Source organism: Argiope bruennichi, chromosome X2, assembly GCF_947563725.1.
Source record: "Argiope bruennichi chromosome X2, qqArgBrue1.1, whole genome shotgun sequence".
Taxonomy (NCBI): Eukaryota; Metazoa; Arthropoda; class Arachnida; order Araneae; family Araneidae; genus Argiope; species Argiope bruennichi.
In genome coordinates, this window is record NC_079163.1 from 31851570 (window position 1) to 31877072 (window position 25503).

Sequence of the window (25503 nt, forward strand, 5' to 3'; positions counted from 1 at the left end):
ATTCTTGAAACTACTTTTTTCCCTTGCTTTATGTAAACTTTGTACTTTTTGAGCTGTCATATATTTTTATAAGTTTGCATGTACTCAATGTAAAAAAATATATATTATTAAATGGTCTTCTTTTGAGGAATATATTCTCTGTAAAAATCCTTATATGTTCTTTTAAAAATTGGTTATTTTAGCAGTGTATAACTATCTTGAAATTAAAAAAAAAAAAAAAATGACCAAACTGCTAGTGAAATTAAAATGTTTTTATAGTATGTCATAATGTCTTAGGAAGAGTGCTTCTTTAAGTGTGACAGGCATCACAATTCTAATGTTATCTAAATGATTTTATCTCTTTTCCGAATTACACTCATCTTCATTTTTTTATTTATTTTGCTTCTATTCTTCCCTTAACTTACCTTACCTTACTCTTAAAAACATAAAGGTTGTTCTTTAGAAATTGCCTGTGCTTTATATGTTTCTAGTTTCTTTGGAAAACTATAAATCCCTAAGTTGGCTATGCAAGATAGCCTTGAAAACTGAAAATGTTTTACTGGCCTTATGTGGGAAATTGAGAAGTAAATCCAAATATTAAAGCACCTAAAAATCGCATTTTCTGAAGACAGTCTATTTGTTGTAAATATGTTTTGCTTAAGATCAACAATACATGAAATTTCCCAAACTCTGCCTTTTTTATATTCTATTTGCCATCTACCAACATTCAATTTGTGGAATAGTTACTGTCACTTCTATATACTAAATCAAGTTTTACCATCTCAAAATTTTTCGAAACAAAAGATGAAGTGGTAAAATAATAACTGATGAAGCTGTTCACAAAGATAGAAAGTCGCTTACACATGTTAAAATGTCACCTGTACATTGAATTATCCTGTTTTTAAGTAGGTAAGCTAAAATTGAATTCTAGTCATTGTAATTAGACACTAAAAAGTATTGTAATTTATAAATGCTTCTAATTTTCTATGAGCTTAATAGAAAAAATATATGTTAAGCGGATTAAATAATATGACAAGCTGAAAGAAGAAACAGATAAATCAATTCTTAAATAGTAGACGTTGAAATCTGAAGCAAAATTTGTCCTGTTTTGTAAATAAAATAAAGAAACTAACAGAAGACTCATTTTTAAAAGTGATCCAAAATAATAGAAGTTGATGCATCTGATTATTTTAGCGGCAGTTTTACTATGATATAGAAGAAAGATTATCTCATTATTACTGTCTTGTATAATAATAAATAAAACACCTTTGGGAACTACTATTATAATATATTAATTAACTATATCAAGATTGTTTCTTGCCAAACTTCATCTTTAATAAAATTTAAGATTTTATCACTCTATTATTGTTTTTACAACTTACTTCAAATGCTAATATTGTTCTTTTTTTATTAATCTCTTGATGCAACATAGCCAAAAATAGCTCTTACATCATGAAACTATAGCATAACCAAACCAGTTTTATAATGGGCTTATCCAAGAAGTGCACCATTTTCATTTTTTTTCCCTCCCTATTCCCTCTTTATAATACCTCAACGTTTTAGTTTATTTTTAAGTTACTCTTTTTACAATTATTAATTTTCTTTTCTCTTCTTTCGATTATTTTTACATTTTTTTTTTTCCTCCTTAGGAAAGAGCAAAAGATTCTCTTGAATTTATCATCTCTCATCTGGGTAAGGTTGATCAGTGGACACTAATGGCTTTATTACGCATCATCAAAGGTATTACCGACACATTTCCCTCTCTTTTGCCCCAGTATTTAACATCAATTTGTAACCAAGTTGAACCATCAGCTTCATCAAATATTCGAATATACCTACAACAACTAAAAATGGATTGTCGAGCATCTAAGTGAGTTTGTAATTTATTCACATAATTATTCACAAACATATAACTTCAGCTGTAATTTGCATAATATGTATGTTGTTAATGCTCAGCAAGTTGTAATTAATGATATATGATGTTTTCAATATTATTTACAATTTTTATTTATATATTTATTGCATTTAGACTATTTTTATTGAAATGGTTCTATAAATCATTGTTTTTAATTAATGTTTGAAATCCGGCAATTTCTTGTATTTTAAAGAAACTGTGATGACTATTTAATGCTTCAAAATTTATTCTAATGAGACATTGATTAGGATGCTTTTAATTATTTTCATTAACTAATCCATTTCTGCAATTATACTTGTGAGCAAACGTTAAGTTAAAATAAAAATGAGAATTTTCTTTACAAAAATTGTAATGCTATCTTGAAATCGAGTTGCAGCATAATCATATCTTGAACATGGATTAGACTTCATGAAATAAAACTATCGATCACCTGCCAGTTAAATGAAATTCAGTAAACAACTAACGAGTATTGAAATAACATTGCAAAGGGGAATATAAAAGTAGTTTGGATATTTTCATAGTTACAAACAATAATCTATGTGCCTGATTATTAACTATGTTATTAATAGCATTGTTTAGTTAAGTGGGTTTTATTTTTTTCAATATCAGGGTATTTGACGTCATCTCAATAAATTTTGGTATTTTGTCTGAGGTCTCATAAAAGGATTCAGATCCTGAACGTTTCCGTAACAGTGCATATAAGTAATGCATCCTTTTTGAAGTTTTATTTCAGTTCAATGTGTAGGTATTAGCACTACCATACTCTACATGAAAATTCGTATAAATACTTCACAAAATTACGGAATTCCTTTTTGAAATCTGATTGCAGTTGCATGATTTTTATATATTGAAGATATATTCAAATCAGCACTTCCATTTCTAATGTCTTTTCTCATTATTGAAATGTCAAATTCTTCTCAAGAGATAAATAGTGGATGATTGGTGTTCAATTCTGTCTTTTGTGTATGAAAATACGCAAATGCATCTAGAATATAAATGTAACAAAATTCAATTTTAGCGAAAGTAATTGCTGAATCGTCATGAATCCAACTTATGTGTGTTTAAAAGCCATTTTTTTTAGCGAGATAGTATTAGTAATTCTACAATTATGGTTCAATTTCTCAGTTATTTATATAAACAACATATTGTTGAAGCCTTTCGTTATTGTTTCTTCATCTATAAATTAGATGTAAATAATTCAGACTAAAGCCCGTTCTGAAAATATCTTCTGGTTAACGTATTTTTACTTCACTTATTTTCATTTTTACAATGAGAACCTAGTTACTTGAGGCAAAAGTTTGGCTTATAGGATCTTTGTCTTTCCTTGTTGTTTAAGTTCATGCACAATACTTTTGATACATCAGTTTTGTCATTTTTGCCTGAAATTAATGAACTTAAAGAAATACATCATTATAAATAATTATTTCTCACAGTTCCATGGTCTTGGTTTAGGTGCTTTTCATCCTAACCTGTTTGTGTGGAAGTTATTAATTGCAATATATCTCCATCACAAATATCTGCTGTACTCAAGTGGTAACAGCAAATTTCCTTAACATTACTAATAATGTTACAACCTGACTGCATAGAAAAGTCTCTCAGATATCTGGTAGATATCACGCCAAAGGATTATTGTATTAACGAAAATGCTAGATTGGAGATTTGTTTAAAAGGTGCTTTGTATTTTTAAAATCTAAATATTCAAATGTTCTAAGTTAAGCAAAAAATTATTCAAAAAATATATATTATTCTGGAGCAGCAGCCAATTGTTTATGTTGTGATAGGGTCATTAGCATGCAGTGGCTTTTCCACTAAATACTCGATTCACCCTTCTGAAAATATCAGGCTATCAGAGGAGCCAGATTATGAAGAGACAAATGTATACAAATTCTTCTCCATGTTCTAAAATCTGTAAATTTAAAGTAATTTCATTATATTTGCATTTGTAACATTGTCCTGGTCTTACTTATGCATGTTTTTGATGACAAACACTGCTATAGTCCAATTTAATATGCTTATTTGTGCTTAAATATTTCTGTAAACTTAAGAAACCTGCTTGCTCTTTGAAATTTATTTTATGAATTTCTTCGTTTGAACATTGAATTAGTTTAACATACCTATAGTAGGAAGTACGGTCTCTTTAAAATTTGGGAAGCAAAGCAGATATGATTTATGTCTTATACCCATAAGATTAAATTTGAAAAGTGCAATATTTGAAAGTTATTATTAATCTGAAGTTTATGATTATTATTGATGTATTGAGAATTTTGTTTTATTTGATACTGACTTGTAAGGGTTTTATTAAATTTCCTACTTATGACATTAAGAAGCTGGATTTATTATGCCATTTCTAGAGCACAACAGCAAGTGATCAATCAAACTGCGTGTGGAATAACCATTGTTAAAGTGGGAGGTAACAAGCAAGATCCTCCTCATGTGTCCCTCACTCCTCTGTCAGCTCAAACACCCTCTTTGCCACTATCTTCACTTAAAACCACTCATAATGGATTTAGAGACTGCAGATCTAGAAATAATTTACCTGGTCCTGCTGAAGCAAGATCCATGTCTCAACTTGGCTCCTTACAGGCTATTAATCGTAGTATGGGACGCCTTCCCTCATCAATGAGCACTTTGTGTAAGTTCTTGAATCTTTTTGTAAAATTATTTTTGATAATGCATAATTTTATATTACAATGAAGTTTAAAAAGTTTTTATAGAGAAAGAATCATAGATTGAAGTCGGTTCTTTTTCTTTTTTTTATTTAGACTGATTGTAGTACATTTTTAACCTTAATCATTATGTATTTATTGGGATTCGTCTCCTTTGTACTTGAAGTTCAAGGCTAAATTATTCCCTGATTTCACAACCACTAATCCTTAATTTTCTCTTTCTTTACGTTTATATTTCAATTCAGCCTGCAAGTAACTAAGTCTATAAGTTCAAAGTACTTGAATTGTTAAGTATGAGTTTTATATTTTTTGATTATAGAAAATGAAAACTCATGGTGCAAGGCTCATGGCTCAAAGAACTTCTTGGTGCAAGAATTCTTAAGGCATTATTATATAATTGCATATCCTAATCGCTTCGAAACAAAGATATATTTATGTAATGTTGTTGCGTTAATCTTGTACAGCTAGGCAGATATTTTTCATTCTATTATATGTATTTTTCAATAATTTTGAATAGTTCTTATTGATTGGATATTAATAAATTATTTATATAGATATTCTTTGAATTTTATATTTAAAAATGTCAAGGATCTAATTTTGTTTCTTTTGACTTTATATAATGTAATACTTGCAAATATATCTTGCTATAAGTGTATTGTTCTGTATATTTTATGTTTCTTTTTTATTGGAAGGTGCCTTCTTGTCATTCTATATAGATGTTTTTTATTACCTTTGTGGTTGTTTATGCTGTGCTAGTTATAAATTAATATTTGTTTTATTTTGAATTCTATAGAGTTCCAAATTTATTCTATATTCTTGTTATTTATGCTGTTGTAAACCCAATTGTGATTTCTTGTCATGTATTAGTATCTATTTTTTACATTTCTAAATTGTTATTTCTGTTCTAAGTTCTGCTTTACTCAAAAATTTGTTATAAATTTCTATTCTGTGATACTAGGAATCTGCCCTATCACTGATAAAAACAGCAAGAGACAAGAAAAGGGAAAAAAAAGAATTGAGCTGAAAATTGTATGATGATGTGATAAGAAATTTTCTGCGTTTTTTTAAAATATATGTTTGAATACCAAAAAATAAAAAATAAAAAAAAATATTTGTGATGCTGTTAATTTTGAAAATCTTCTAAAAGGTAGAACATAAATAATTCATACATTCCTCTGTCATACTATTTCATACCTTATTTTTTTTTTATGTAGATTACCAAAGTGCTACTCGATTGAGTTCACCTGTTGGCTTGCATACAAGCATGATGCGACTCGGCTCATCTACAGCTATGAATCGTAGTATGACAGCTATCAATTATAAAAATATTAGTATTCCTATAACCCGTGTTTCAAGTGGAGGTGTGACTGTTATGACGGCTTTAACATCTCCACAAAAGGGCATCAGGTATAATTATATTTCTGAATTCATCAAAGTTCTTAATCTGAATGATATTTTTAATTTTAGTAACTATAAAAAGCTTCAAATTATGTGTATGCATATATCTGATGTGCTAAATTGTTTCAGTGGTAGTATGCCAACTCTTCAGGAGGAAGGACCAGTTACTGTTTCCATTGGAAACACTCAACCTACTTCTACGCATGAATCGTACGCTCTTAGATCCAGTCAGTCAACTTCGACTACGACTTCCGTTAGTCCTTCATCTAGTATACCAGTGTCTGCTGCTGTTAATAGTCAAGTTACATCATCTCCAGTGACAACATTAGCATATTCTTCTAATAATCACACATTGCAAAATACTAAATTAAGAAATGCATCTGGGGTCACTGTTATAACTCACTCAGGCTCGCAGTCATCAAATCCTCAGGTAACTTTTACCAACTTTTAGATAGGACTGTAGAATTTAAAATATCGGGTTTTAATAAATGAGTCATTAAACGAAATTTGATATTCAAAAATTGTATTTTTAGAGATTCAAAGTAATTGAATTTAGAATGTTCATACATCATCCAAATATACAAATATCCAATTATATATCCAAGTTGCACATTTACGCTAGTGATTTTTTAATAATAATAGCTGAGTAGAAGTATGCTCAATTGTATTCACATTATAAGTTATGTGTAATATCTAGATGGTTGTTCACAACTAAATTGCACTTTCTAGATAATATATATTCTAAAGTAAGTTGTAATATATTAGCCGCAACCGAGTTTAATATTAATAATTATAAACTTTAAAACTGAAACACTTTTAAAAGCAGAAAAATTGATTAAAGAATAATTTTATTTTTAGAGGTACTATCAAAATTTGGATATGGAGTATCTATCATACTATATATTTCTTGATCGTTTTATCTAACATTGCATTTCTCAGTAAACTTCATTTGATGTATGTGGCCATCAATAATGTCTTATTTAATACATGATCTAATAATATTCTAGTGATTGATATTTGTGCTGTTTCAAACTAGATACATCTTTTTGAATTTACCATAGTGATAATGTGTTTATGGCTTTAGTATATGGTTTTGTGAAGGAATGTTTTTATTTAATTTAAAGATTTTTTTTCTGCTCAATGATGTAATGTAGTTACATAATAATATTTTTTTGTTTGTAAGCTTTGTTTTGTTTAATGGTGTACATTTTTGCTCTTTCCATTGCCCCACATGTAATGATCCCTTCTGGAACGTGTCTCCTTTAAGTAAGTACAGGTATCTCAAACTTGAGATATCCAGGGATGTTTCTTTCTTCTCGTCTTTTGACTTGTGTTTGGGCAGGAGTCACCCACTTGGGTGAATTCAAGCCCCATAATTGGTAGGGAAAGATTTTTTATACGTCCACATCAGTGGAAGGTTATTTTAGATGTGGTTCTAAGATTGACACTTCAGTATCTTGCTGCGGAATGTAAGTGGGTGATGACTGTTAGATTTTTAAAAATTTTTTTTTTAATGTTCTGTAGGGGCAAAATTGGGGATTTTTTTATCTACTTGTGCAGTGTCTGTTATTAAATAGTATGGTTTGATATTTATGTGATTGTCTGCAGTTTACTGCTCTTGATCAGCAAAATGCAAACGGCTTTAGTAAGAGACATAACATCCAGAATGGAAACCTGTATTAGTATGATTCCGAATGGAAGATCAATTAGTAATTGTACCCGACCGTTTGCTGAAAGAGAAAGTTGAGATTTGTAACATCTGAAAAATTAGGATTTTTTAGAAAAGAATTTGGTGCCACTCAGGGTAAGGACACGTGATGCCGGAAGATAAAATGTAGAGATTGTAACGTTTTTTAAGTAATAGATAATGGTAAAGTGAGCTGCATCTACTCACTGGATTGGGTTTTGTTCCATAAATAGTTTCATAATAATATTGAAATAGTTTATCTTTTCTACGTATGTGGATTGTTAAGTGTGGTCTTTTTGGTGTGAAGTTTTCAGCATCATGCTGTGTTGTTGGTATGCGGGTAGTTAAAACTAGGTTGATTATGCGAACCTGCGCTTAGACAGAGTCCAGAATTTTTAGCACTAATTTAGTTTGGTGGGTGAATAGAATAAATGTGACAATGGTGAAAAGGATAACAACTGGTTGAGAGTATTAGTTTGATGGAAAGCATCAGGAAAATTTAGGGACGGTGTTTAGTAGATTGGTAAGTGCCTGGGTCTCGATTTACTGGGATGCTGATGGAGATGAGGCGGCAGGGCTTCGCCTGTCGCTTGTAGCTGGGACCAACTGCCGCGAACGAGAAAGCATATAGCAGAGGATAATTTTGATTGTTCCAACATAGTGTGTCTCTGGAAAAGTGGTCGAGGTCGGAATGCTTGGAAGAGGTTGTTCAGGTCTGAGAAATCAGTTGCTAGCGTATGGTTGGATGGTGGTAACGCACTAGTCAATCACATCAATCATATCTATACCGTTCAGTTCAGTAATGACAAGGTGGCCGGCTGCATATAAATGTATCGTTATAATAGCCACCGACTGACATTTGCCATTTGTTGTACATTTATCATATAATATTTTATACCATATCTCCCATTTAAAATTAATTTTATTCTTTTAAAGACTTTCTTTACTTAATAGTTTGAAATTTTACTGCTTGTCTTTCAGAGGATATCTGTTTTTGAGCCTTATCCTATGAGAGATGCTGTGCAACATTTCTGCGAAAAACATTTGGATAAAATTAAAGCTTACATGGTGAAAGTTTTTGTTAAGATTCCTTTACCTGTACGATGTACAATTGAAGGTAATTATGTCGATTATTAATACAATGATCTTTCTGAGGTAAACGAAAAGAAAAATCAGTTGTTAGTGCATTTTTTTTTTATTATTTTTTAGAACGCAAAGCAAAAAAGCATGCTAAGATATATTTCCTCTGTCAGGGGAAAGGAGAACACTGTTTGTATAATAAAGCATTTTTTATTATGAAAACACGTAACCCTCGTGTGTGGATACATCTGATGTTTTTAGCTTTGCAGGTAATGATTTTTTTTTTTTTTTAATTTTTTTCATTTCGTCCTTTTTTTAATATTGTAATGATTTTGAAATTATAAAAATTGTATAATTTTGTACTTTAGGCAAGGTCTTCAATAGCTCTGAGCACTAGGGAAGCATCTGTAAGCAGTTTAAAAAATTGCTGGGATACTTTGAAAGCAGACAATAAAAGCTTCCTCACTCTTGTGACTTCAGCATTTCCTTCGGCAAAAGTAAGAAAAAATGTTGAAAATTTCAAAATCATGAAATGAAAATTGATTATGTATTTTTTTCCTTCTTAATAAATAAAATCTACTTTAATTTTATCAGATGCTAAATAGGAAAAAAGTAGATTATACTTATTTATAAATTTTATATAAAAGTTTATTACATTTTCTATTAAAAACCAGATTTCATATGCTCAAAGTTTTTAGAATCGGGGCCTTTTCATGAGGTGGAAATTATAAAACAGATTCTGTCAGTATTCAATTTCACTTTATTTCAGAATCGTTTAAATGTATCTTTTCTGGGATTATGTAACAAATTTATGTTTACTTGTATGTATTGTTGCACTTTGTGCGTGCGTGCTTAATATAACTTAAAAGTACTGTTACTTTTTACTTAAATAAAGTAGCATTTGAAACTTTGTATTTCATACTTATTTGTATTCAAAATAAGAATGATTTTCTTATTAACTAGCCACTTTGACGACAGATGAGTTCGGCAAAGTTGTTGACTTTTATTTATTACTGACTGTTAAATGGTTAATCTGAAATCCGTTGTTTTTTTTAAAAAGATTTCACTTTTTATTTGATACGATTTAAAAACATGAATTGAATCAGCTTAATGCAGATTAAAAATTGCATATATTACAAAATGGAAAGCGGAAGTAAAAATACTATTATGAAGTAAATGACTGATTTTATGGATGAGTTTGAATCCCATCATAAAATTTAAAAACATCGTTACAGATAATTATGAAATCGAATTTAAAATGTTATTAGAATTAAAAGAAAAATTGTACAATAATGAAATTTGAGATCATTAAAAAAGGTATTTTTTGAACCTTAAGATAATACAAAGACCCAATTTTTTGAGGTAACAGTTTCGGAAGTTATGGTCATCTATTTCCATAGGTATGCCTTAGCGATTACCCATCTGGCGCCGGTTAAATCTATTTTTGCAGTCGATTAAACTCTGTTTGACACCTATTTCATGGTTTCTTTTATATCGTCTTTTCTTTGATTGATTAGACTCTTTGGAGACAAGCCAAACTCTCTCTAGGGTATTTCTAATAATATTTTGTAGTTCTTTTAATTAGCTATACAATGCAGCTGTAAAAACTTTCTATGAAGCAGTCGTACGATGGTGTGTTTACATTTGATAATTGCCATTGGATAATAAGTAATCAGAGCGATTTTTATCCCACTTATATATCTATATAACTTTACCACCACCTTAACCCACTTTAATATCTATATATATATATAGATAGATATTAAAGAAATATAAACAAATCTTTTGGTTCAGACGTGTTAAAATTATAGAAGATCTTGTGTTTTGTAAGAGTAACTCATTATTATTATGTTCAGCGCATTAGCTTATAGAATATCCATTAGCTTATAGAATATCCAAAGAATAATCCATTCTTTGGAGGATATATTGCAAAGTCTGAACGATCGAAAACCACTAATAAATCTCATAAATGTTGGAATTTTTAAATATTAAGATCATTATCTGATAATTATTTTTTTCTTGTCAGTATATCAGGTCAAAATCATTCCTCATTGAAATGAAAATCCGCAAATATGAAAATGAAAGAAAAGCTCACATTTGAAATTCATAGTCTGGATCTCAAGATTTTCTCTAATGTCTAGCTCTTTTCAAAAATTTGTTAAATTTTTAAAGTGCTCTTTGTGTGTGTGTGTATGTATATATATATATATATATATATATATATATATATATATATATATATATATATATATAAACTATTAGTGATTTGCTCAAAAGGTTCCCCTCCCCATCTCTTCCTTATGAAGTTATAATTTTTCTGTTATTTTTGTAGATGATGCATATTTATGGGTATTTATTTCTCATATATATTTTTTAAATTTATATTTCATAATCCAAGAAGAATGGAATGCTTTGATGTGATGTAACTCATTGTATAAACTATATAATATTGCATGTCATTAATTTTAAAAACGTTTTTCAGGATCAAGATATGTTAATCAACGAGTTGCGTGTTGCTAGATTTTTTGATGTATTCGAGTATAATGGGCCATTAAATATATGGGGCTGCTTTTTATGTAACCACCCTGACAGGGCTAGAGGATTTCTGCAGGATACCCAACCTGTTATAGAGGTAATTATAAGATTTATAAATTACCCATCTTTGGTGACCAGTCGATTCGCAAAAATATTGGCTTTGTTTAGTTTCAATTAAATCTCTTATTCATATTGGACATTCATGATTCCAACAACAATCAATTTTTAAGCAGCAAATTGGGATAGACTTTAAAGCCATACTATTTTAATATCCATGCATGCTGTTCATTGTATCATGAACAATCCTAATAGACTCCAGTCCTGTGACATGAAAGTGCTATTTTTAAAAGTGAAGAATCTGTTCATTTATCTTCTAACTTTCATAGTACTGCTCCTTCTTCATGTAAACTACAGAGATTAGATGGAGAATGTTTCTTTGTTTTCAACAATGGAAAAAAAATCATATAATTAAATATTTGATGAAACATTAAAAACAGTTTAAATTTCAGGGAAATGATGAAGTATATTATTGAGAATTTTGCAATATGCTTACACGATTTTATGGATTTATGTGCTTTTAGCTCAGTTGTCCAAAGAGGAAATAAACGATCTTACAAAATTGAAATGAAAGGTTTTTCATTTGAACTTTCTTTTATTAATATGGTAATATGACATTCCAATTATATATATAGTGTGTAATGATATTTCTTAATCTAATTTGAATCGTAATTAATTTACTAGTTTGTATCTTAAATTAGTTTATGTTACTTCATTCTAAAATTTTCTCTTATTTCGCGATCCAAATCCCACTTTTTATTTAATTATTTCTAATACGTGCTCTACAAAATTTCTGATTACTTTGTTTTTTTTTTACCACGAGCAAAGGGATAAAAATCCCTAACACCTACGGCATTCTTTCAAAGATACTTACAATTACCTTTCCTAAGTCGACACTCGTCAAAGAAATCCCTTCAGAATCTCATAGTAAAATCACTAAAGGGAAACATTTGCCACTTTACTCTTGTCTTCTTGAGCGAACAAACGTGTTTCACCTTTCGTCCCCTTCTATAAATTACAGCTCCGGTGGCAAAGTAAATTGAAATAATTCCAAAAGTTTCTTTTTGGCCACGCATCTGCAAAACTATGTTTACATATATATACATATAAGGTGTTCAAAAAAATGTGGAACAAGTTTTATTTTTCTAAATATTGCACTTAGACACATACTTCTAATTACTAAATTTCATTAAAAAAGAGGGACGAGTGCATGAGAAAACTAACTTTTGTGGTGGCTAATAATAAAAAGTTAAAATATTAAAGTTTTATACATCCCCCATTGTATAAAAATGTCTGTTTGTAAAATGTTTCACTTACATTCATCTATGCATCCACAAAATTTCACATTTCCTTATGCTTATGCTTATTTTTAAATTTAGAGGGGCGAATTATTAAATTAGATGGGAACATTTATTTCAAAAATGTAAATTTATTCAATGCCAAAAAACTATTGAGTACAAATAATTGTCTAGTAATGCGTCATACAATCATCAAAACATGAAAAAAAATTGTTAATCACGCATAATGTGACTGGTTGACGATTGCAATTTTGATTTGATGAGAAACTGAATATTTAAAATATCCCAGAAAAGTTACTGCAATGCCAAATAAAAAAACACAATTCTTTCTCGCAACTGTGCGCTTTCTAGGACAATAACATATTTCATAACAAAAAGCGTTTGAAAATTCTCACCATTTATGCTGTATGTATTCATATTGCTCTCCTGGTTGTAGAAATTATATTTACAAAAGGGTTTAACGATTACAAATTTGAAGATCCTTACTTGCCCGGAAAGGAAGATAAAGGATTAGACATTATACATACGATACAGAAATTGATATTTTGACATTTTTTTTCAAATTACCTTCATGCTGGTCTATGAACAAACAATCCAGAACTCAACATTCCAAACCCGACAGTGTAATGAAGATTTCAATTTAATACAAGTAGTATTCAAACGAAAAGGTACGGAACGACACTGTTGGTATAAATGAAGGCTTTATTCAAAGTATACACCATAAGCCTGAGCACAACGATCCCATTGATTAACAAGCCGAAGGATTCCTTGTTCCCAGAATTCCTGTGGTCGTGACTAGACCCAGTCCTTCACAGTGTCCTTGAGTTCGCCGTCCGAGTTGAAGCGCTTCCTTTTCAGTTTTTTTTTTCAAGGGACCAAATACATGAAAATCGCAGGGCGACATGTCCGGGCTGTAGGACGGTTAGACGAACTCCTCCCACTTGAACTTGGCCAGCTCCACGTGGGTGACTCTGGAGACGTGTGGACGCGCGTTATCATGAAGCAGAACCACACCCTCGTTACGTTGTTATGACGTTTCGTACCTTTTCATTTGAACACCCCTTGTAATTGACACACGTACAATATTCATGAAGTCTGTGCTCTCATATAACAGTTACATAGACAGCTATACGATCGACGTCTAGACTTTAACAGTTGGGCCCTATCTTAGGTAAAATCAAAATCTCTTTTTCTGAGAAGCATAATATGGACAGGCGAATGTCGCTTTAATCGGGGGAAAAAAAAACATTAATCTTTAAAAGGATCACTTTGGGAATGGTAAAAATCCATCCTTCTTTCAAAAGGTTCATCATCAGTGGCATTTTTCTATAAATATGTGGTGTGATATTTTTAGACACTTTAGTTGTGTATGGTTTTGTCGGTATCAAATTAGACTGAAAGTATCAAAACACATTCCTTCTTCCACATGTGCCGTGATCAGACGACTTCTTGCAGGAGCACGATATTGCCAACTCGGACGTTAACGAGATTGTCCCGGGTTTCGGCACCAAAATGTATGGTTTTGTCGGTATCAAATTAGACTGAAAGTATCAAAACACTTTACTTTATTCTTCTCAAACACAACTAACTATTTACAGCTGTAGCCAACAGCGCAATGGAAATATTTGATATAATCTCGTTTCCTACAAGTTGGTTCCATTATGTACAACAGTAAGCTGAATGTGATCGATATATTCAGTTAATTTTGAGCGGCATTATGTCTGAATGTAGGGGATAAATTGACTTTGGTAATACACTTTCGCTGTCCTTGCCCGCAAGTCCAAAAAGTCTTTTAAGTCACAAGTAATAAACTCGATCGCCCATGCGGAAGTATTTTAAGATTACAATTTTGTGTAACTGTCGAAGGTATTCATTTTAAGAAAGCTTTTAAGCTCTCAAAGTATAACGAAAGTTAATAAATACTTTATTATTTCCTGATTCTGTCCTTTTAATATTTTTTCGTAATATGTATATTATCTCTAACAATTACAATGGACGACTCACTCAAGCACTGGTGAGTTATAGAAAAATGGTCTAAGTCAATGAATTTACTTACTAGTATGTCAGCAAATTTTACAGATAGAAGCATAAACGTTGTGTTAGCATAGAGGAATATCAGAAATTTTACTCCCTGGCACTTTTTCGTGATCGGGGACATATAAAATTTTACTTTTTCTAACTTTTTATTGTCCGTCTTCTATAGATGCCAAAGTATTTTCACACATTTTGGTACTTTATGTAATGAAACTTAGAAATTGTCCTTTTAATATTTTTTCGTAATATGTATATTATCTCTAACAATTACAATGGACGACTCACTCAAATTCTAAAGCTATGTAAGTTCAAAATACTTTCCCATGATTTCACTTCCTTGCCTTCCTATTTGGGATATTGCACCCTGTTCAAACAAGCGTTTAAGAAGAAATCTTGAGAATACATATAATCTGTGTTGTGAAATTATATATATGATTTCAGGTTTATGTACAGATGGTTATCAAAATAATGGAAACACCTGTGAATAAAAGTTACATTTTTTAATGTCATTCGTGAGCTTTAAAATATAATAATAGCCAACAGTTGTTCTTTTTTTTATATATATATAAAAAGCAATGTACATATTCTGGTAGTATGTGTTAGCTTTATTGAAGTTCTGTAATCCTTGGATTTTTTTCAAAAGCGTAAAATGTCGGACCTCTCAGATTTTCAAAGGGGCCAAATTGTAGGAGGCCGTCTAGCTGGAGCAAATATGACCGAAACATCCCAACTTTTGGGCGTTTCTAGAGGTACTGTGTCTAAAGTCATGTCAGCATACACACAGCGCGGCCAAGACAAGCTCAGCAAAGCAAAATAGTGGGTGGAAAGAGAAGCTCAGTGAAAGGGACCGCCGGGTATTGAAGCGGATTGTAATGTCTAAAAAGCGAATAACTGCAACAAAAGTGACCGCAGAGCTCAATACCCATTTAGATTCTTCAGTGTCAGTGATTACAGTTAGAAGATACCTTCATAAACAGAATATATATAACAGAGCAGCAATTCCCAAGCCACTTGTCACAGATATTAATAGTAAACGTCGTCTACAGTGGTGTCACACTCGCAAAACGTAGTCGATTGATAACTGGAAGAAAGTAATATGGTCTGACGAATCGTGTTTCACACTTTTCCCTACAACAGGACGGGTGCACGTTTGGAGGACACCTGCACAAGCGTATGATCGTGATTGTCTCCTTCCAACTGTCAAGTATGGAGGTGGATCTGTCATGATATGGGCAGCTATGTTGTGGTTTTCTGCTGGACCAGTCGTAACCCAGAAAGGAAGGATCACTGGAGAGAAGTATAGAGAAATTTTAGCTAACCAGGTCCATCCTCTGATGCAAACTTTGTTTCCTGCAAGAGATGAAATTTTCTAGGATAATAATGTACCTATCCATGCAGCGAGACTTGTCCAATCATGGTTTGATGAACACGAGGATGAAGTGAAACATCTGCCTTTGGCCCGCACAGTCACCCGACCCCAATATAATTGAACCGTTGTGGTCTATTTTGGAGTATTCAATACGGAATTGATATCCTCCAGAATTGATCTCTCTCAGAACGTTTACAATATCTCCTGGAAGAATGGTATAATATTCCTCTAAACACTATTCAGCACCTGTATGAGTCGATTCCTAGGTGATTCCAAACTGTATTGCATGCCAAAGTTGGTCCTACACCATACTAATAAAGGATTCTTTATAAATCTAAGGTGTTTCCATTATTTTGATAACCACCTATATATATATTCAGGTTAGCTGCGCTCTTAAAATAATTTAATCGCTCGAATTCTCTCTTAACTGTAACTTTAGGTACGGAGTTGTGCGTGCTGTTAATTTTTCCACACAATCATGACACTGAGGCTTCTACACCCCTTCTAAAACTGTATTGATTCGAAGTTCTTTTTCGTGTTTTCTCAATGTCTTGTACAAAGAAATCTTGACAAAAGCTTAAAATTGGACTATATTCATGAAATTCTAAAGAACAGAAAGTGTTAAAAATTCAACGACTGCTTCTTCGATCCAAGTTTTGTATATGTAACATAATTTTGCAGATGCATAGCCCATAAAAAGACAAATTTTGAATTAACTTCAATTTGTTTTTCCACTGAAGGGTATGGTTTGTGCATAGGACCAAAGGCGAAACGCGGCTGTTCGCACCAGAATATTAGACATTCGAATATATGACATTTTTTCCCTTGTCGCTTTCATGAAGAGATTTTTGGATTGCTTTCACACATACCAATTTAAAAATGGCAAAATTTTGTATCTTTAGAAGGTATGCCATAGGCGGTATTGGTATTGGATATTTATCCCTTCGTTTGCAGCATGAGAATTAACGCATAAGCAATTTTTTAGAATGCGTGTTAGAAATAATTAAATAAAAAATAGATTAGAATTTATTAAAATTCTTATAATAAATTCTAATAAGATAGATGCACAATCTGACCCTTTAAAATATATTTGTGACAAATTTGGTAGCTGTTGGTGTGGCCTGTAGAGCACCAACAAACGCATTTTACTTTATTATTTGTAGAGATTTTGTGCTATGATTTTTTTTTATATCTTAATGTTAAGTATCAAAAGATTATAATTCCATTTGGAATTTTTGCAAATTTCAGGGTCAATTGAAGGAAAAAAAAGGAAAATGGAAAATCTTTCGGCGATGGAGAACACGATATTTCACTTTGTCAGCCGGCCATTTATCTTATAGAGGAACAGTAAGTTTTCATATTATTTGCAGGTTTCTTAATTTTTTCTTTCTAATGTGAATCAAAATATGGAGCTCCTGAGAGTTTTTGGGAAAATTCAAATTGTTTTCTGGATTCTTCAAGCTTTTGAAAGATTATATTAACTAATAAAATCTCTGATGAATTATTTTGTACATAATTTAAAACTTTAAGATCCCGAATTTTTTTTTATTACAGTTAGTTAAAGACCGAAGTTCCTTGGCTGATTTTTTATGTATTTTTGTATAATTCCAAATCGAAAGAATATGATGATCAATTAACTTTCATTTTCATTTTGTTCCTTGATTGCATTTAATGTTCCTTAATTCCTGCAAAGAATCAAATGTATCTTCAGATAATTCTGTTTAACTTCTATTTTGAGAGACACTCTTAAATAAAACAGTTTCTGATAGTCATTTAAATTATTATTATTATTTGATACTAGCATATTGAATTGGATTTTAAATGATGCGCACTCACAAAATGCTCCGGAAAACGTTGGAAACGGAATTTCTAGCAAGCTTCCTTTGGAAGAATGGAATTGGCGTTCTTCATTTTTGAGGCTTTCAACAATTTGTTCCTTTAAATTGGATGGTAATTTCAGACATGAGAAAGAAATGATTCTCGCCTCCAATTCTTCAAGTCAGATATACACTTGCTGAAAATCATTTGCCATTTCTTTTCGAATGCTCTCATTCCAACACGTGCCGGGATGCTTACGCTCACTTTCAGTACCAGCCGCCCTGGGTTGGCGAATGAGAGAAACCCGCCAGTTCATACTGGCTTTTCATGCGAGCTGGACTACGGGAAATATTGATACAATGCCTATTTATTGATCTTTTTTTTTTTTCTTTTACTGTACAACTTATTTATTTACTTATCTTTGTAGCAATTAATGCTTTCACTTATCAAAAGTTAACCCTTATCGTGGCAAGATTGCTTTTTTGAAGAAAAGCAAACAAAAAAAATGTATATAGGTAGTATACATTTTCTATAGTATATTTTTATAAAGTTGTATGTTTGGTATACTATACAAAATGAACATAAAGGTTAAATTGAGGAATTTAAAGTTGGTTGGCATAATTAAATTATAGCAATAAGGTGAAAAAATCGACTAGTTTCCGAAAGTGGCTAGATTATAATTACACTGCTTTCATTGCAGTAAATACAAAGAAATAATTTTTTGTACATTCCAAATTGGGCATATTTAATAAATTTGTTTCATGAAAGTGAATTATTCAGCTGTGTTTTTGTAAGATTAGAAATGTCAAAATGATGTAAGCCATCAAAAAGTGCAGTGTTAAAATTGAAAAATTTGTTTAAAGTATTTCATACAAGTAGAAAATTGCTTCAAGTTCACTTTTATGAATTGGCAAGATTTATGTTTTCATTGATAAAGTGACGTTTTATGTTATTTAATTCCAATGTTGGTAATTCTAATATCTGTACAAAACAACGCTGTCATGTAAGTATTTTTAACCGATGTTCTCATTAATATTATTTGTGAATTGTTCCTCACAATTTTAAATGCTGTATTTATGATGAATAAAGGTATAAAAGAAAATATTGTTTCCTGGCCCATTTTTACTTTGTCCAAAGCTTCTTTTGTCATATATCTTCTTCACCTTTGTATTTTAAGTTTGTTGCCTTTGTATCCTAAATTTCTCTTTTTGCTTTCTCAGCAGGATGAAAAAGAAGTCCAACCTATTGATATCAGTCAAATTCGTAGTGTTCGAGCTATCAGCAGTAGAGGGCGTAATATTCCCAAAGCCTTTGAGATATTTACCAACGAAAAGACATTTGTTTTGAAAGCCAAGGATAGTAAAAACACTGAACAATGGGTACAGTGTCTCTCAATAGCTATGGCTCATAATCATGCCAAAGATATTTCACACTGAATCTAAGACAAATTTACTTTAAAATCAAAAATATACCTGTGAAATTATTTTTTGATATGATGATTTTTTATAGTTTTTTTAACAAAGTTTTTGTCATCATTTTTTTTTTCATAATATTTTGTTGAATTTGTTTCAAAACTTATAGTATGGATGTACACAATGTCAGAAATTCATTATCTGAAAAGCTTATATTCATTATACTACTGAATACTATTCATTCTGTATAATTCTAAAAAATATTCATTTTATGCTCAGATGTAGTTTCTGATTTTATATTTGATTGAGCATGCTATTTCGTGTCTAAATTGAGTCTACAGATACCATTGAGGAAGGCAGATAATACGTATCTTTTTATTCAGACATCATTCTTCTATCTGGATGGTGTCATTATATGGGAATTTTAATCGCATTGCATTTACTTATCAGATTTTAAATGTGCATCAATTCGATTTGATGATACCATTATTACATGATTTTGAATCAAAATTTTGAGCACAAGAAGTTTGTAGACCATAATGCTAAAACAGTTTTCTAGACATTTATTTATTACTTCCAAAATTATATTACAGTTAAATTTTAAAAACTTACATATTTAAAGTAAATTGTCCAAAAAGTAGGCAAAAAATAGGTTAAATATGCAAAATGAATTATCAGATTTAATATTCAAAAAGTGTATAATGTAATTAGATTTAAAAAAAAAAAGATACAGAATTGAATTGGTTGTTACGGATAAATGGATTTTGGTTGAGAAGGACTTGAATGCTTTGAGTTTGTTGCCAATATGGCAACTCACATAATCAAAGTATTTCTGCTAGCAGCTCTTCAGTTAAATTGTTGCCAGTGTTTCTATTGTTAAGCTGTACACCTATTAACCCTTTCTAGGGCGGTGAGAAGTATGCTTCCCACCAAATTTATCAATCTTTGTATGAAATTATGTAGGTTAGCATAAGTTCTGACAATTTTTTTTAGTAATTCAGAAACTTAGATGCTTTAGTTCTTTATCTCAGACAAAATGATGTGTCTTTATTTGTTAATTAACCAAATTAATTAATCAAATTAAATTTATCTAATAAGCTGAATGAATCCCGTTTCTTATTCTAACTTCAAACCTAAAAATATTTTAACATAATATGACTAGAAAAAAATGGCCCTTTAAAGGGTTAAATGAAGTTTTAGTGAACTGAACATTAAAAATAATTAACAAATAATTGATTTAAAAAGAAATTAATTGAATGTGAATTTAAATTCTTGAAATTATTTTGAATTTTATTAAAAACTTTTTAGCAATATTTTTTTAATGAACTTTGAAAAGATTTGTTTATGAATTAATTTTTGGATTTATTATTTTAATTAAAATTGTCTACTAGAATTTTTAAAATTGTTTATCTTTATTTCATTCCCCCCTCCCTTTTTCTGTATTTTATGCTTCTCTTGATAATTTGCTATGTCCAGGGATTGTTCAAAAATGTGGGTAAGGCGAAAAGGAAGGATTAGCTAAATAAGTAAGTGCATTAATTCATAGTAGTTCTTTGTTCTAAAAAGCAGCATTGGAAGTTTTTAGCGTCTTTCTTTTCGATTATGTGTTGTTTCTATTATTTGCTCTTCTTTCTTGATTTTAAGAGGTTGAAAGAACTACGAGATTCCTGCTGATACTGCTAGCAAAGCTTCGAGTGTTTTTAAATTAATTTTTCTAGATGTCGAAGGCATTGCAAACTTTCAAGATTAAATCCTCTAATAAAGATTGTAGTCAATTAATCTTTAAACTGTGACTGCATTATTTACCTTTACTGCCATCTTGTGTATTGGCATTGACAATTTAGCATCATTGGTGATGTGAAAAAGTTACTAAAATAGATTTCAACCATTAATTGAAATCTATTGTGTACAAAATTAAGATTTTACACTTAAGAGTAAATCATTCTCTTTACCAAATTTTCTATTATTATTTTGTATCATGCTATTTTTAAAAGATAAAATATGAGAATTGTCATATCATCTATTCCCCAGTTTTGAGTGATATTTGTTAAATTTGACAAATGTTATTTGATTAGATATTTTTCAAATTCCTGTCATTGTTTTTAATAGCATTTACAAAAAAAATTTTATCTTTAAATAAATATGAATGAATCTATATTTGTAATTTTATTTTTAATGCTTAATTCATATTTAATAAGGAAGAGCATTCAATATGATTTCAAGACCAAATAACTTGAGACAAAGTTTATTTAATGTGTGTATTGGTGTGCAGCTTCTAAGTATAAATATCAACAGCAAACACTGGACAATATATTATTAAACTGAAAACTGGAATGAAAAGATTGCCAAGAGTTGGATTACTAGCATAATTCTCTAATGAACAAAAAGGTGAAATGATTCACAAATTCACAAGAAATTTTATAATGCAAACTTTTTTTTCCCCTCTATGAAAAATTTCATATGCATTGTTCTGCTATATGCCTATTTCCATTAAAAATGTACTCGTTTATATTTAAAAGTTGCATATATACTTTCTAATGGAAATTGTTGTATAATTTGTTAAATTTGAGTATATTTTGCTTTAATTTTTTTTTTTTTTTTCAAAATCTGAAGGAAAATGAAAAAAAAAAAAATGTTTAAATATCAACATAAAATGTAGCTTACTAATTTAGATATTCTTCCAGGGTTCAGATAAATTATTTATTGGAAAAAATATATAAATTTGAATAAAGCTATTTTCATATGCCCATATATGGTCTGAATAAGGAAATTAAAATTGACACTTGCCTCTTGTCAATTAAGCATGTAACTTTTACATTAAAGTTTTTATCCATATACATTGTAATTTGAACATAAAATAGATCATTTATATTGAAATTAAAAAATATGCGCATATCGGTAAGATGTTTTTATTTCTGATCATTTTGAAACCAAGATAACCAGTGAAAATTGTGGCTCTTCAAGCTTGTGATATTTAAGTGCCTGTCTATAAATTTACATTGATAAAATTTTATTAAGCAACATTTGTTGTGTAATTTTTTATATATATTTATCATGTACACAAGATGCTTGCTTTTTTTTTTCCACATGTTTAGAAAAATGGTGCAGCTGACATGATTACCAAAGTGATATTAATTTTTGCATATAGTTGTCGTTTTTTGTACAGTTTGTTATAGAAAGAATATATCAGAAATATTATGTACTTAAATGTTAAATAAATAAATATCTGTGTACCTGTTAATATCTGTGTTTCTATTATGAATTAAATTTAAAATCTGTGATTGCAGAAAACTAAATCTGGATTTTATTTTGAAATTTTTTTTTAATTTTACAAAATGTATATGCCATTTGCTATTATCGTTTTGGAGATACTTAAAGGTTCTTTTTTTCTCCCTACTATGAAATATTCGCGCTAGTTCATTTATTTTTCTAAAATTGATATGAGATTATTCCTTCCATTATTTTTTTATTTATGAAGGCAGATCTCCGATTTTCTCTTATGAATTGAAATTCTAGAATTTATCTTTTTGTCTATTTGTGTCTTCATATATTTTAATTTTTTTTTCTCTGGAAAATTTGTGTACATATCTATATATATGTATATTTTATATAATAAACTATAGAATTTTTTTTGTGTGTGTATTCATTATTGCTACTTATTTTGAACTCAGGATGCTGCAGAAACTAGCTTTCACAAAGGTCTAAAAAAAATCAAAAATGTTTTAGACTTTTATAGAACTACAATTTAAATTAATTGAATTTATTTTTCATTTGTATTAAATGCATTTTTTTATTATTATTATTCATTAAATTAGCTGATATCTAGAAAACAAATTAATAGCCACTTTAATTTATGTAAAATTACCACTGCTGTAGAGAGTCTACCGTCATGAGCTTATAAAGATTTGTAAGAGTAAATCGCTAGTATGGAAGCTGAAACATGAGACCTAGCTTTATTAGAGCCATGGAGGATGGTCTCGGCTTTCTTTAAAATGAGTTACAAATTTTGAAGACAATAAACTCCAATAACTTCCAAGGATGAAAGTGTTCTAGTTACAAGGCAAGTAATAATTCAGGGGGAGTGCTTTCCCGAAACATTCTCTAATAAATTTACTTATTGACTGTATGTGATTGGTTATGAAAGAGCCTATTTGAGATGCGATTTATACAAAAATGCCAGAATTCTTTGGGCACCTTTTTCCCTAACAATTAAAACTAAAATCTGACACTTAACTACAATTGTAGTCACAAAAACATGTACCAAATTTCATATTTTTAGTGTGTTTTTGAGTTATGCCGTTTACATGCTACTGAAAGTACAGAGGTAAATTCATTAGCAGCTGTGTTTCGAAATATGATACATATCAACACAGTAAGTGTTAAAAAATTTTATTCATTTAGTACTCGTTTTATAATTATCCTGCTAACTTATAATCGGGTAGAGAGTTCCTCTGAATGGATTTCCGTCACAATTTGATATAAATATACAAAATTGGAATAGATTATTATACCAAAGTTCATGCGTCTAACTCAAAGTGTTTTTGAATTATGTTCACAGATATATAATTCCACAAATGTGTTTCTCGGACTCGGGAAAGTGAAAAATATAGAGATTCGTTAAAATTTGGAATTCGAAGTTTTTAAGGATTACAATACTTTATCTTTGTATACGAGAAAAATAAAATATAAATTTGCTATAAGTTTACGCAACAACAACAAAGAAAAAAAAATGGGGGAAGGCTCGTCAGGCAACTGAAATAGATTTTATGCAATCATTGACGTAGAAATAATTTGGTTTTATTTTAATACTAGCAGTCTTTGGCGACCAATCGGTTCGCTGGGATTAATCATAGGTAAAATGTCCAATTAAATATTTTTTTGTAACTCGGTCTTAACGATTTCTCAGCAAAAAAATTTTAAAGGCTTCGAATTTTGATAGTAATATAACTCGTACTATTATCGAAGACTTAACGATATTCTGTTCATTTTATCATGTATCTCGCTAATTTTCTGTCAGCTCACGTAAAATTTGAAATTGATAAAATTTCGATGAATACGATAACTTTTTTGCTGAAGCCAAACATGTTCTTTAAAAATACGAGGAAAAGAGAATCGTGCAGTTTAGAATGAATATATATATATATAATATATATGATTTATGTAATACTTCACAGAATTATTCTGTAAAGTCTTTTCCGATTCATCATTAAAGTAAGATTTAATTTTAAAGGATTTAAATAATATTTTGTTTCAAACAATGAATGTGCTTCTGAAAAAATTATGAAGTTTTATACGGTCTTTCGATCATATTCAGTAAAATGTTCTTGATACACCAAATTTTAAATAAATTTAAAAAAAACACACACACACACACGCAAAAAAAAAAAAAAACGTTTCAATATTTTGTGACCAAATCTGACCGAGTCATAAAGCTTTGAATTTCATTGTTTGAGACCAATCGGTCGTGGAGAAAATCTGAGCGCTGATGGGAGTATTTCCCTCTAGAATGAGTAGTCTAAAATTGAGCGTTTTTTATAGAATAGAGATAATCAAATTTTCATAGCTGAATCAATTTTGATTGCAAAAGAGTGGAGCTTTTTATTTTATTTAAAATATATATTAGTGTCTCAAGAACATTTTATTAAATACTCACAGGATAGAGGATCTTTATAAAAAATTTTTATAATGGAGAAAATATAAAAGGGGAAAAAATACTGGCAAATTAATTATTAGTTTCTACAAGTCAAATAAAATGTGAAAGAAGAGAACAAAATAAAATTTTAAATAACTTCAAATGCATCAATATACTTCAAAAGAGAAATCGAATAAAATTTTTATGATATATGCCGACATTGAATCCCCTGAAGGTGATATTATTGAAAATTTTGATCTTTGAACCTTGATCTAACTTTCCCTATTTCGATTATCGTTTGTTAGTGTAAGTTTGCGGAGTAAATAGTACTTTTGTGTCATTTGCAAAATAATTGTTCCATGAATTTGTTGACAAGTTTGACGATTTGATCTTACTAACCTTGGAATTCCTTATTAACCTTCAACTGCCCTTACCCATCTGAGAAGCAGTAGAAAATATATTATGCTCCCCCCCCCCTTACTTCTGATACTTAAAACTATAAGAATTATCCCACCGGAAGGGGAAAATATTAATAAATCCCTCTTCTGTTCAACGTTAAGAAGAACGAGCAATCGGTTTCCTGAAGAGCAAGAGAAGCTCAGTTCATTAAAATGGCAATACAT

The 25503-nt window shown here is 30.1% G+C and overlaps 1 protein-coding gene across 2 annotated transcripts in view; it reads left to right on the forward strand.

Annotated features, from left to right (window-relative positions):
- The window catches only part of LOC129960530 (protein melted-like), a 40096-nt gene extending 17377 nt beyond the window's left edge, over nucleotides 1–22719 (forward strand). Inside the window, exons 8-17 of one of the 2 annotated variants that reach the window (XM_056074020.1) lie at nucleotides 1629–1849; nucleotides 4246–4526; nucleotides 5775–5967; nucleotides 6088–6388; nucleotides 8627–8762; nucleotides 8855–8994; nucleotides 9094–9222; nucleotides 11208–11357; nucleotides 17267–17365; nucleotides 19057–22719. In XM_056074020.1, the coding sequence (XP_055929995.1) occupies nucleotides 1629–1849; nucleotides 4246–4526; nucleotides 5775–5967; nucleotides 6088–6388; nucleotides 8627–8762; nucleotides 8855–8994; nucleotides 9094–9222; nucleotides 11208–11357; nucleotides 17267–17365; nucleotides 19057–19272 (1866 nt within the window). In that variant the 3' untranslated portion in view covers nucleotides 19273–22719. The remainder of the gene's footprint in view (nucleotides 1–1628; nucleotides 1850–4245; nucleotides 4527–5774; nucleotides 5968–6087; nucleotides 6389–8626; nucleotides 8763–8854; nucleotides 8995–9093; nucleotides 9223–11207; nucleotides 11358–17266; nucleotides 17366–19056) is intronic. The other variant, XM_056074021.1, reaches the window with a different exon arrangement.
- Nucleotides 22720–25503: the final 2784 nt, after the last annotated feature.